Below are 13,009 nucleotides of genomic sequence, written 5' to 3' on the forward strand. Positions count from 1 at the left end.
CAACTGGTGCCTGACATCAGTCCAGCTGACTAATGACAGTAAAATTCCCACTGAGATGTGTATGTGTATATAACTTTCCCCTGTCCCACACCCCCACTGCTGAGCTCTTCTGATGATCCCATCCATTGTGTGCAATGATAGTTCTCCCCCTGGCTGTTATGGGAGGGTAGGAAGCAACAGATTGTTCAGCGGGGTTAGACATTTTGCTTTGCCATCACAATAATAATCATATGCTATGGGAGGCAAAAAGTAGTACCTACAATACAGACTAGGGAGTTAGGAACTCTGTGGTCCAGCCTAAATTTGCTGTGCAACTTTGGGCTACCCATGTCCCCCAAGTGCCTGTTTGCACAGATGCAGAAAATGTAGGGATGATACCCAATTATGAAGCTTATAGGGAGTTAGTGATAAGGTAGTTGGCATTGCCTCAAGGCCAGAGCCGTTGTGGAAGGAAGCCACTGAACTTTGGAAGCAAAAGGATGAGAACTGTTTTTTAGGGAATGGACACAGTGTTCAACTAGTCAACCAAAACCATCCTATGGAATTCCAACTTAGTTGTAAGCTTGTTCCATGTACCATATCCATGCCCATTCCTGCTGGAGCAGATATTCTGCTCCAGCTGCATGCTTTTGCTGTGGTGATGCAGCAATTTGCAGTGAAGTGCCACCTCTCTTTCTCCCTGAACATTAAAGGGCTTGAGCCCTCTTCCCCTACACACTTGCACATTGTGTATTTTGCTATCCATCTAACGCTTGTGTGTGCATGCATATGGCTGGTGTGGTGCCTAGGTGAAAGTGGGTAGGATGGGAGATGTTGTGCACCACTTGATTGGGCTCTACTCCCATCCATATCTCCTGGGAATGACCTGTCAGAGAGCTCAGGGGTTATTGATGGACTTCAGCATCTGTCTCCAGGAATGGAGAGAAACAGTGTGAAGCCCTGGTCATGAGGAGTTTTCAGAAACCCACAGTTCACAACTCTGCTCCTTTCCTCTGCAGCAGCCACCACTATCAGCTGTGCAGACTCCAACTGCAGATACCAGTAAGTGGGAGCACTGCACTGGGACTAGAGGAGTTGCTACCCCTAGGTCCATCCTTTTGCTATTCTTAGTGGAATGGGAAGCTTGAGGAACAGCTTGGAGAAAAGAGCAGTAAGCAACTACTAGTTGTGCATCTGGGGAACCCCAAGTGCCTGAAGTGAGACTGTAGTGCAGTCTGCTGCTGCAGGAAGCATGTCATCCCCAGGAATGGCCCTGCTCTCCTGGTAACCCTGAATAACCCACTTGTGTGGACTTGTGAGGGTCTCCTGTATTATCTTTGTAAAGGTAGAGCTCAGATGTTATCAACAAACCTTACCACAGTGTTGTCACTAGACTTCCTCTATGTAGTGTTTACATTCGCATGTAAGTACATTGCAAATAACGATTAACCTCTCTCTGAAAAAACTGAGGCAGTTTTTAAAGGTATATATATGATTTGGATGTCCAATCCCCATTAATTTGTATGGGAATGGGGCATCTGTGTCCCTTAGACATCCTTGAAAACCTCACTGAGTGGCTTTTGGGGATAGAATAAGTAGTAATTGTTTCAAAGTACAGTACCACAATGATGGTTTTGTGTTTATCTTAAGTTACAGTAAATAACTAGAAATGTTTCCCTGACTTTGCATGGATGGTTCTGCATTGAATGTCAGAGGACTAATTTTAGCTGCTCACAGTACAGTACATGGACACTTGCATAGCATGGAAGATTAGAACTCACAGTTATATAATCAGAATAGATTCCCCCCCACACACACTGATCTGTGATGTGTGGAAGGACTGAGCAGATACCTTTTGAGAAGACTGGACTGCGAAAGATCTGGTTCTTCCCTTGAGGCTGAAATGAACACTAAGCGCAGAGACCAAAAACATCTTTTTGCTGTAAAAGTGAGAGGACTTTGGAAAAAGGCAAATAAATAAAACAACTCCTCCCTCCCCCAAACCAAAAAACCCAAAAAACTTCTTGTTTTTCTCACCTTCTAGGTTTAATATGGAGTGAGAGAGTGTGCTTATTGTGCATGGGCACATTTATTCTCTGCATCTGAATAACTTTGGAGAAAAATACCACACTCTCTTCCCATCTTCTCCGCCCCAGGCAGGTGGCTCTAAGCTCTTTGCATTTAGAACTGGGTTTCATTTATGTGCATCTACAATGCCCCGTCTACTGCAGCTCAAATCTTTATTTGCAACTGTATGTACCATCTGTACACTATAAAGATGGGTTCAGATGGCTTCATAAAGTACGGGTTCAGCTCTGCCCTCCTGTATGCTATGCATCTCCATTAGCTAAACTGGAGTTTTTTTCCAGTTACACGCTGGTGCCACTGACAACTGAATTTGACATGATAGTGGTTTGGTAAAGATGTAGGTTTTTTGGGGAAGGGCAGCTCCACTTTCAAGTGATGCCGAAAACATAAGGCCAGAATGTCTGCTAATTGTATGGTATTGTGGGATAAGTGCCAGCTTTTCTCCAGGGACTCAAGCAAGTGGTAATTAGAAACAACCCCTCTCTACAGCCTGTTCTGTATGTTCAGTGAGCTTGCCACTGGAATCCATGGCAAATAAGTGTTCTCTGATATTTTTGTTTAGGAACAGTTTCTTGACCCTGGAGCAGATGAGTAGAGGGAGCTGATATGATTCTTGCCGTGTCTTTTCTGGCTTATAGGAGAGTTGTACTCTGCTCTCAGGATTTTGAAATATGAAAACCTAAGACTTTGTCTTTATTGTTTCCAGTTTCAGCTGCTGATTGAAGTTGCCTGGCCTCTCTTTATCTTCTTTATACTGATCTCCGTAAGACTTTCATATCCGCCCTATGAGCAACATGAATGTAAGTACAAAACACAGTTTGACCATGCCGGGTACAGTTTGTTTCATATGTAGGAGGGAGGGTTACAACTACTAAGAAGTAAACAGGGGGGTTCTTGGTTTTATGCCTTGAGTGAAACTTTTCAGGGCTGTTTTAAGATCCTTCCTTTCACCTCAGTCTGCTGCAGGGAGAGATGGGTCCTGCCAGTTTGTTTTTTGCCTTGTGGCTTGAGCACTGCCCTTTATCACTGCTGTGCTGTAATAGCATTCCCCAGTGTGGCTGCCTCCTATAGTGCAGCTAATGTTAAGAATTGCCTCATCTGAGCAGACCCATGCTGTTGTGCACCTACACAGAGCCCTGGTTGACCGGAGAGTACACAACCATCTAGTGCAGAGCCCTTTGCCTTGCAGGGAGGTTATTTGCATAAGCCGGCTAAGCAGCAGAGCCCTCCCCTCTCCCAGCATGGAAAACTACGACTCCATCATCTTCCTGTAGCATTGCCTGTTCCTCTCTTTTGTGAGGATAATGCTCTAACCAGGATAGAGCGCTGGATTGACACTGGGGGCGTGGGTTCTGTTCTTAACTTCTGCTGCTTTCCTGCTGCGGAGAAAATAATTTCCCGTGTCTGTGTGTAATTAGGCCATGTCTGTATAGCGTGATGCAGCCAGAGCTAGCTGCATTATCTCTGTGGTGCTGCACTGCTCTGTGTAGACATCCTATATTGCAATGTGTCTGGGGCAGAGACTCTCTCTTACTAAATATATATACAGCACCTAGCATTGTGGAGGTTTGATCTTCAGATGCTACAAAGGGCATCCATTCTAATGAGTTGCTATGCTGGCTTTGTACTCAGTAGATAATCCTGGACCACCCCCCCTCCACCCTCCTTTTTAGGACAACTGATTTTTTCATTAACTTCCTTTTTAAGGTTCTTGGATAGAGATGAGCCTTCTTTTTTTCTTTTACCTCTTAACATTAGAAGGCTTGCTCCACACATTCTCAAGATACTTCTTCAGGACTCCAGGTTGTTTTGCTATTTAGCAAGCCTGACTTCTGTCAGCTGTGCCCCTTGTGCTCTTCAGATAGTAACTCTTTTCTCACATTAGCAATCAGATGACTGAGGAAGGGCTTCTTGTTTACCTTTCCATTCCAGGATTGCTGCTAGGTAAGGGCTAATACTTGTGCTAAGAGTCAGCTGTATAAAACTGGGGGGGATTCATTAGTGACTTTAAAATAGACATAGTGGGTAATGGAAGTGGTTTTGTAGCATCAGCACACTATTCCTCACCAATGCACTGTGTACAAAATGTTGCCTGCCAGCTGGGATCTCTTCAAACAAAGATGCTTCATTCAGCATCTGGACTTCAGTGGGACCCAAGTTTGTTTGCAGTGTCCCATTTTCCAGCAAACTCTGGAGTTTGTCAGCTTTGTTCTGTGCCCAGCTGGTCTGTTGCTTCTCGCAGTGTTTGGCAGGCACCTGAAGCTTCCTTGTGTGAAACTTCATGTGTTCAAATTCTTTGTGACATTCATTTCGTCTTTCCTTATGAGGTCTTGCAAGTGGCTGGCACAGCAGACTAAAGGAGGTCAGCAGCAAATGCCCAGTTTAATTCAGACTTGCACCCAGATTTGCATACGTCTGTCTCAATCCTTTGCTTTAACACTGCTGTGTTGAGAGCTGAATTTTAATAGGCTGTTGTTTCACCTGAAACGTCAGTGCTTCACCTCCTTCCTCCTTTTTAATAATGCTTTTATTTTCCAAGGGTTCTAGTGGGAAGCCTGGAGTGGCGCCTGACAACTTCTTTTTAATTTGCTCTCTAATCTGTTAGTTTCCAAGAACAAGTAACTGGATTCTTTCAGTCTGGTTCAGTTCCGCTGAACACTCACTCATTTGCAACCCGACACAAATATCTTGTAAAGCAGAATGCTGCCTTTTGTTGAATTGGGAGGGGGCTGTGAGGAGAAACCTTGAAACCAGGTCACAATGAACTCTGGCAATTCTACGTATGCCTGTAGGGGAACAGGGTTGTTATCTGCCGTGGTGTTGCTATACAGCAGGGGTTTCAACTGGGGGTACTTGAAGGCCCGAGGGGGCATGGGCAGCTGGGGACCATACCCCCCATTCCTTTCTCCACATCTGACTGCTGGGTGTACGCTGATTCAAAAAGGTTCAAAACCCCTGGTATACAGTGTTGTGAAATGACTGACTTGCCAGTCACTCCGGATGGTTGTATTAACTAGGCAATGCACAAGTGCTTTGAAACAGTAAAGGGCTTAGATGTTTTGGGTCAATCTGGTTTAAAACTAAACTAAAATTGCCAGCTTGCATCTAAGAGGGTCCCAACTCTTACTGCATTAGACTGGCCATTCAGAAATCCAATTTCTAAGTGCCTGGACTAGTTAAAATGGCAGTTTATCTGAAATGAAGGGAACACTTGCTTAGTTTAGTTGCTATTTATGTGGCCTCTACCATAGTCAACCAAAGACCACTGTGCACACAGCTCTTCAAGATAGCTGGCTTTATCTTTTGTTTCTGTCGTTTTCTCTTTCATCTAGAGTGTCCTGACTCCTGGTGATTAGAAAACATTTGCTTAAAATCCTACCAAAAACCTCATGTTAATTTTTTGAAATTACTGAAAAGGAAGAGTAGTGCTTGCAGATCTGCCTCAAAGGAGATGCTAACCAGTCTGTTTTTCATGTGGTCCACCTCTTAAATACAAAGGGTGGCTGCTTGCTATTAAATGGCAGCGGCTATTTCACATTTTCACTCTCTGTGCATGAGTAATAGTGTGCTTATGTCATCTTTGTAGACTTTGTTTATTCTTTCTTTCATTCATTGTAAGGGACGAGTAGTATGGGGTGCTTCCATTGCACAGAAAACAGAATGACGCGGGCTTTATCAGACCCATAATCTTGTAGGCCAAGAAAATTTAGAACCTAAAAATCAGAAATTTAGGACCTAAAGACCCCGCATCCAGTTTTTGCACATTGCTACAAGCCAAATTCTTCTCAATAAAAGCAGTGTAAATCAAGAGTAACTTCAGGGTCTTGACTCTGTGTGTGTGTGTGTGTGTGTGTGTGTGTGTGTGTGCGTGCGTGCGCGCGCACATGTACATGCATACATGTCAACTAAGCCTGGCAGCTGGGTACACAAGGTCCATGTGTGACATTTTGCACCAGAAAAAAATATTTCCCTTGGGGTGTGCCCTGAACAGCGGATAGATGTAAGGAAATGGAGGGCAAGAGGGTGGCCATATTCGTGTCCTTTTGCTACACCAAATTCAAGCTCTTAGCAATGATCACTATTCCATACCCACTCTGTTTGCCTGCTGGCCCCTCATTTTTAGTCTGCAAGAAAAGGTAGAGGTGGTTGTAAGGCTTACCCAGGAGCTGTCAAAAGTCACTGCCAGAACATGAGAAACCAGGTACTGAAGTGGAAGAAATTTGGATAGTATTTTAACTCCAAATTAAGGGGCAGATAACTAATTCCTTGTTCATGCCAAATTTCTACCAAGTCAATCCTGCCCACTCCATTTTTATCAGGAGTCTCTCAAATGTTGGCATGTTTTTCTTCTAAAAGGCTCAGCTCCTAGAATCATTTGCTCCTGTGACCTGTGGAAATCTCCAGTTTCATTACAAAGAGACTTGCTTAGCCTGTAAAATCTCATAAATGTTGGAAGAACAGATGAATGACTCTCAAAATACTGGAACTGGCAATTCTGTTCTCTTTTAGTAAAGGTGTGAGATGCATAAGAGACACAAGGTTAAGTCTGCATGATGTCTTTCCTGTTTCTCAGAAGATTTCACAGTTTTGGCAAAATCAGACCTTTGTTCTCAAATGTTTGCTCTTCTGTTCCAGGTCACTTTCCAAATAAGGCCATGCCTTCAGCAGGAACCTTGCCTTGGGTCCAGGGGATTATTTGTAATGCTAACAACCCTTGCTTCCGCTACCCAACTCCTGGGGAATCCCCTGGTGTTGTCAGAAACTTTAACCGGTCCATGTAAGTACCAAATCTTGTTTCTCCTTGTATGTGCTCATAGGAGAAAAGCAGGAACTGGGAGGTTTAGGACCAGCATCTGATTGTTAGATGTGGATTAAGGGCAAGGGTGCCAAGGCGCGCATTTGACAGACCAGACGTGAGTGTGGTTCATTGGGTTGACAGCCCAATGAATTTGTGAATTCTGCTAAATACTTTGTCACAAGGACATGAAAAAGGAAAGGAAGAGTTAAGGGTCTTTCACTTGCTACTTGGAAAAGGATTTTAAAGAAATGGAGATGCATTTTTAGAATGGTGAGCTTTAAAGTGCTCTTTCCAAATGGCATTTTCGCTCCCACCAGACGAGAGCAGTCTGACCTGCATGAGGAGCTCCCTACCCCCACCTTTATACAACTGCTTTCCAGTGTTTGAAGGTTTCCAGAACAACTTTGTTTGATTTTTCTCTCTTACTAGCTGGTCTCACTGTTGTCCAGGGGTGATGGCTTAACAAAGCTTTCACTGTACCATGGAGGGTTGTATTTTTACATAAAAGGAACTGAGTCTTGGTACCAAGGATGTCAAACTGAATCTTTATATGCAGGTTTGTGTGGCCTTGCATGGTTAATGATGGCTTTTCCTTCCCTTCCTCCAGTGTTTCCCGCTTGTTCTCTGACGCCAAGAGGTTGCTGTTGTACAGCCAGCAGGACAGCAGCATAAAGGATGTTCAGCAGTTCCTGGGAAAAGTTCGGAAGCTTGGAAAGTCTGGCTCAGGTAACTGGAGGCTGAAAAAAGCCTCGTGCATTTAACTGTAGTTTGCTGCTTACAGCTGATTGCCCTTTTCTCTCTTTTTGTAAACAAGATGGTATACAACACAAAGATGTACAGATTATTTAGCAAATCGGATCCATCATACCAATACAAACCTCATCTCCAGATTCAGAGTTCTGGGCTGTGTATTTATGCATCTTTTTAAGTGTTTTTTGTAAAATTACAGCCTTCAGAGTTGACCCAAGATGCATTTGAGAATTTGCTAGTGCTGTAGCTTTTTGCATGCATTTTTGTGGAAATAATAGCTGTGTATTTCTAAGAACAATGGCAAAGCAGGTACTTCAGTGTGGCTAAAATGTTATGTAAAGGAAACCAAGTCAACGAGACAAAAGAGCACAGCTGGGGGAGAGTGAGTGCAGACCTATAGTGGAATCTTATTTTGAAACTAATTTACCTACTTCCTTCCTAATATTCAGTTTTTTAGAGCACTTATGAGACTCCTTCCACTATCAAATAGTTTGCAGGGGCCCTAAAACAAAGTGCTGTCCTTTCCCTCCAGCCATGCTTACACAGGAAACTTGCTGTCTCTGGCAGCTCTCAGTGCTGCTCTGGACTGGCCACTTCCTGAACTAGAAGCAGTATTGATGTGTTCCCATGGTGTGAATGGGTAATTGGCCCTATCACTCAGTGCTAGATAACCTGCCCAAAGTGCTGTGCAGATGTGGTTACACCACTTCTGGTTTAGGAGGTTCACATGCAGGCTGTGTGCTTGAGGGTACTGCCACCATGGATGGCCTGGGGCCAGATCTGATCCGAGTGTCTCAAACTTTAATCTGCTTATTCTTGCAGTACCCATGGGAGGACAGGAAGTGCTGCTGTTCCTCTCACTTCCCAGGCTGGGAACAGTGGCCAAAAGTAAATGACTTGCCCAAGGTCACACAAAGTCTGTAGCAGAACAGGCAACTGAACCCAATTCTCCAAAGATTCTAACCAGTGGGCTGGAGCAGTGGTTTTTAACTTGAGGGTCTGCAGATTATCACTAAGTGGTCCTCAAAAGATGCCTATGATCAATCAGAAGTGTGTGAATACCCACACTTATCATTCAAAGGGGTCTGCACCTCTTTGACTGTTTTTAGAAGTCTACAAATGAAGAGTTGAAAACCACTGGGCTACAGTAAATGACAGCACCTAGGAAGGGGCTTCTGTGTGTTCTGCCTCCCTTTTAGAAGTGATGGGGTGGAGGGTGCTAGTGGTTTAAAAAAAAAAAGATCTAGCAATTAGTGAAATGGTCAAGTCATGCACATGTCTCTGCGCCCAAGCAGAGGCCTGGTATCATCTAGGGGGGAGTTGGCACATGCTCAGTACTCTGCAGAATCAGGGTCTTGGTCATAAGATTATGTGGTTACCGTCTCACCTCTGCCACATGTGCTGCCTTTATCTGTTCATGAATCTTACATCTATTCCAATCCTGCCAAGTCATTCCAGGAACTGCTCACTGGACCACACTTAGACTATGTGCTCCCTTAAAGCAGAGGTTGTGCTTTACTGCTTTTGGTAATCTTTCTCATGGCTCCAGTCTTTGGAAGCAGTAGTGCCTGTAAGTGGACACAAGCACTCTGCATCATAGAGCAAGGCTGTGCAAAATGTTTATCTAGATCAGTAGTGCTCAGTCTCTTGGCTGAGTGGTATGGGGCTAGTCTGCAGGCTGAACTGGGCCCTGGGTCCTGCACTACTCTCTCAACTCCTCATGGACTGGGATTGGGTCCTGGGAGCCTGACACCACCTCCTCCTGGCCCTGTGTGCTGGGATTAGGCATCCCATTTGGTGTGTAGGGCCCAGGGCTCCCCATCGGTCTAGAAATTTGGCAACAGGGGAGTGATGACACTATTCTCCCACCACAATTTTTCCAGACCCATGGGGAACCTTGCAGGCTGGATGACGTTGGGCTGTGGGCCAGGGATTGAGCACTGCTGATTTTTAGAGGATTTCAAGTGCGGAAGTCAGGGCTGTGCCAGTTCCATAATTACAAAAATCAGCCCACAATTTTTCACAGCATCTGCTTTCTCTTATATTTCCTAAGCCCTGCCTGTGGCCTTGAGTTTCACCTGTGAGGAGAATTGAAACACTTCTCTGCCTTGGGGACTTTAAGAGCCTTGAGCAGCTGCTCCCTTCTTTGTCTCGTGAGTGTGGACAGATGGGACCATTGTCTTGCATCCCAAACTCCGCAAGGTCTCCTTGGGTGCTGGGATGCAGCCTGAGCTCTGTGCTCAGAGGCCTCAGTAGATTTAATTGTCTTAATGTGAAGTAAGGCCACTCTCCTTCAAAAAGAGGGGCCTACATGAAGGTTTAACAAATTTATACTAATGCACTTTAAAATAACACCTTTTGTTAACTTGAGCATGGCTTCCTGAGTATCCTCATACTGATAGGCCTTAACTATGATGCATTCAACATTCCTATAAGCCTGCCTGCATTGCATTTTGGGAGCCAATGCCATATACAGGGCAACTACACATTCTCATTCCACTCGGCTCCAGCAAAGGAGAGGGGCAGTGGCCAAGATTCTTACTAAACAGTGGGCAGTTTTTGCTTATCCTTAATGTCCGAGTACCCAGGTGCTAGCTTTTTGGATGGTGAGTGCCTCGGCACCGTCTTGAAGGGGTATTACTCTGGGCATCCAAAATTTGAGGGGCTTCAAATCACTGGTAGGGGATGGAAAATTTTAGCTTTTGTTTTTCAGCGCCGTATCCCTGCTGAAATCAGTGATGGAATTCATGTTGCCTTCCAGAAGCTAACAGCACGTCATAAACAGCAAGCATGATAGTTGCATGAGAGTGCACTGAAAAGATTATACTTCAGGATTCTGTCCTGAAACTTGCAATGAGAATAAAATTTGGTTGTACAAAAACTCTATCACAACTACACAGCTGCATGAGGCATCCAGGGGAAGAGTCATACCAGTAAATGGCTTGCATAGGGAGCAACTTCCTAACTCCAAGCCAGCACGCTCATGTTATGTTTGGGAATAAAGACTGGTAAATTGATTGCAAAACAAAAGTTTGGAGCCAGCACATCAAAGATCATATTTCTGTAACAAAGTAATTTAAAAAAAAAAATTCAAGCGTGTATAAAAGGGTAGAGGAGGGAAGCCTCCAAACAGCATTTGCTATGGTTCCCAATGTATTTAGCATGACAGACCCTCTATTGTTGGTGCAGCACAGAAGGAACAAAGCTGGTTTGTCCCTTTCATTACATGGTGATTTACAAAGTCTCCATTAAACCAAGTCTATATCGGTCTCTCATGGCTGCCTGATGTCTTTCTCCAGTGACACATAGAAAAAATGATCTTTCAGCTTGAAGTGCCACAGACTACCACTTCTTGAAGAATAAAGGGAGGGAGGAGGGATCTGGTAGTCTGCAGTACCATTCCCAGCCACCAAATGTCTGTAATGTGGTTTGCTAATTCTATTTTAGTCATTGCTGTTTTTTTGTTTGTTTGTTTGTTTTTTTTTGAGGGGGGGCTGGAGTTGCACTAGAACTGATCTTTTTTCTCCCTCCCCCCTTCCCCCCTCCTATTTGTTTTATTTTTCCACTGAAAAATGGCTTTTTCAATGGAAAAAGTCTGCAGAAGGCTCATCTTGAGATTTTTTGTTCTCAGTGAAATGGCTTCTTCTTTTCCCTCCCATTTTACTAGAAAAAGTATCAACCTCTCCGTTACAATTTTAAAATCTCATTTAAAACTTCAAGTTTTTTTCTATCAACACGTACAGGAAAAAAATTAATTCCTGGCCAAATATTTTGTTACATTTTGAGGGGAAATAATTTTAAAAGACTGCTTATCATTTTTGAGCAGTCCAAATGTAGTATTTTAATGTTGTGTATTGTGGTAGTTTCTAAGAGCCTTCCCTGTGTGAGGGACCCTTTTCTAATGCAAACACCTTGTGGAAAACAGTGCTGTTTGGGAGAGTGTTTTGTGTGAGTTGCAAGCCCAAGGTTGTTAGGTCATGCCATATTCAAAATAGATGCTGCTGCTAACCGAATCCTCATGTTGTATATTTTTTCCACTTAAGGAACAGATTTAAGGCTGTGTCTTACTGCTCCTGTCTTACAGAAAAGATAGATTGGGTTGGCATAAATGGCTCAATGCCAGAGGATCAAATTCTATGCATCAGAAATTAAATGTTTGACCTGCCACGTGGAATGAGCAACCAGCTTGTAGCTTGGAGAACTTCTCTTTGGGAGATTGAGAAAGAGGCATTTAATCTGCCAGTATCTGTCTTCGAGGGGAAAATTCATGGGAGACTGACTATTGACTTCTATGAAAGCAAAGGCTGGGCAACCCTGAATCACCTGTTTGAGCAGCCTGCTAACAAAACTAGTAGACAAAAATGTCATGTTGCTCTAACGTCTAGCCCTAACCATCACTATGTAAAGAAATCAACTATATTTATCTGGAGTAACAATACTAGATCTCCTCACGAAAGTCTCCCATGAGCGGAATTTGCTGAACAATTTGTTCTGCTGATATCCTCTTCTCACAGTTAAAAAATTTTGCCTGATACTTGATGTAAAACTCCAGCACAGCAGACTTTAAGCCTCTTTCCATCAGTCGTGCCTTCTGTGGCAAGGAAGATTCATGTTTTTCTCCCTCCTTCGTATGGCAGCCTTTCAGGTAGTTGAAACTGCTCTTGTGTCCTGCAAACCAACTTCACAGCCATGCAAAATGCTGAGACATTATTCACCTTCCTCTGAAAGAGAGAGAGAGTGGGTCTCCTCAGATACTGGCACTGATTGTCATCAGGGAAGAGGGTACTCTCAGATGCAAATGTCCCATACAAGTAGTAGGACCTATTACCAAACAAAGCCACTCCTAGATAATTATTTAAATTGCTTTGTATTGCCCTTCCCAGTACAGGTCTAGCCCTATGTCAATTGAAATCAGTTGTGGCAAGATTTTTCACTGGGGCTTTGGAAGAGGCCCTAAATGTGCTATAAGGGGAAACATTTGAAATACTGTATAGACTTCTTTCCCGCACATTCTTTACTCTCAAAAGCATGCTGTTTTTTGGCATGGCTAATGCTATCTGCATCTGTATCCTGGTGCACATCGGGTATTTAGTCAGCAGCTGCCAGAATCCTTTGACTTTGGCTATCATAAGAGGTGACCAAAGTTATACCAATTGATCTGAAATGGCCTTGGGGTCTGAGACATTCCCAGAGGGGGCTGCTGCTGGTGAAGGGAATGCATGATTATCAAAAACTCTGTTCATTCTGTTCCTTTTCACCCCTTCATCAGTCTCTCCTCTCACATGTTTTCATCTTAATCCAGTTATTTGTAATATTTGAAAACTCACTTGAATGCCCCGTTCCCCCAAGTCTTCCATCAACTGCCACAATCTGCTTTCCCGCCCCCCCCCCCCC

At 43.9% G+C, this 13,009-nt stretch overlaps 1 protein-coding gene and 1 long non-coding RNA gene across 2 annotated transcripts in view; one reads left to right on the forward strand and one right to left on the reverse strand.

The window, feature by feature from the left end:
* LOC109297389 overlaps window positions 1-13,009 on the reverse strand; it is a 788,954-nt gene that overhangs the window by 217,578 nt on the left and 558,367 nt on the right. The gene's annotated exons all lie outside the window — the stretch shown is intronic.
* The window catches only part of ABCA1 (ATP binding cassette subfamily A member 1), a 168,283-nt gene that overhangs the window by 39,020 nt on the left and 116,254 nt on the right, over window positions 1-13,009 (forward strand). The window contains exons 3-5 of the mRNA XM_019517098.1: window positions 2,774-2,867; window positions 6,703-6,844; window positions 7,473-7,591. Of these exons, the coding sequence (XP_019372643.1) occupies window positions 2,774-2,867; window positions 6,703-6,844; window positions 7,473-7,591 (355 nt within the window). The remainder of the gene's footprint in view (window positions 1-2,773; window positions 2,868-6,702; window positions 6,845-7,472; window positions 7,592-13,009) is intronic.

This window comes from Gavialis gangeticus, unplaced genomic scaffold (assembly GCF_001723915.1).
Source record: "Gavialis gangeticus isolate Ggan-Ray unplaced genomic scaffold, GavGan_comp1, whole genome shotgun sequence".
Taxonomy (NCBI): domain Eukaryota; kingdom Metazoa; phylum Chordata; order Crocodylia; family Gavialidae; genus Gavialis; species Gavialis gangeticus.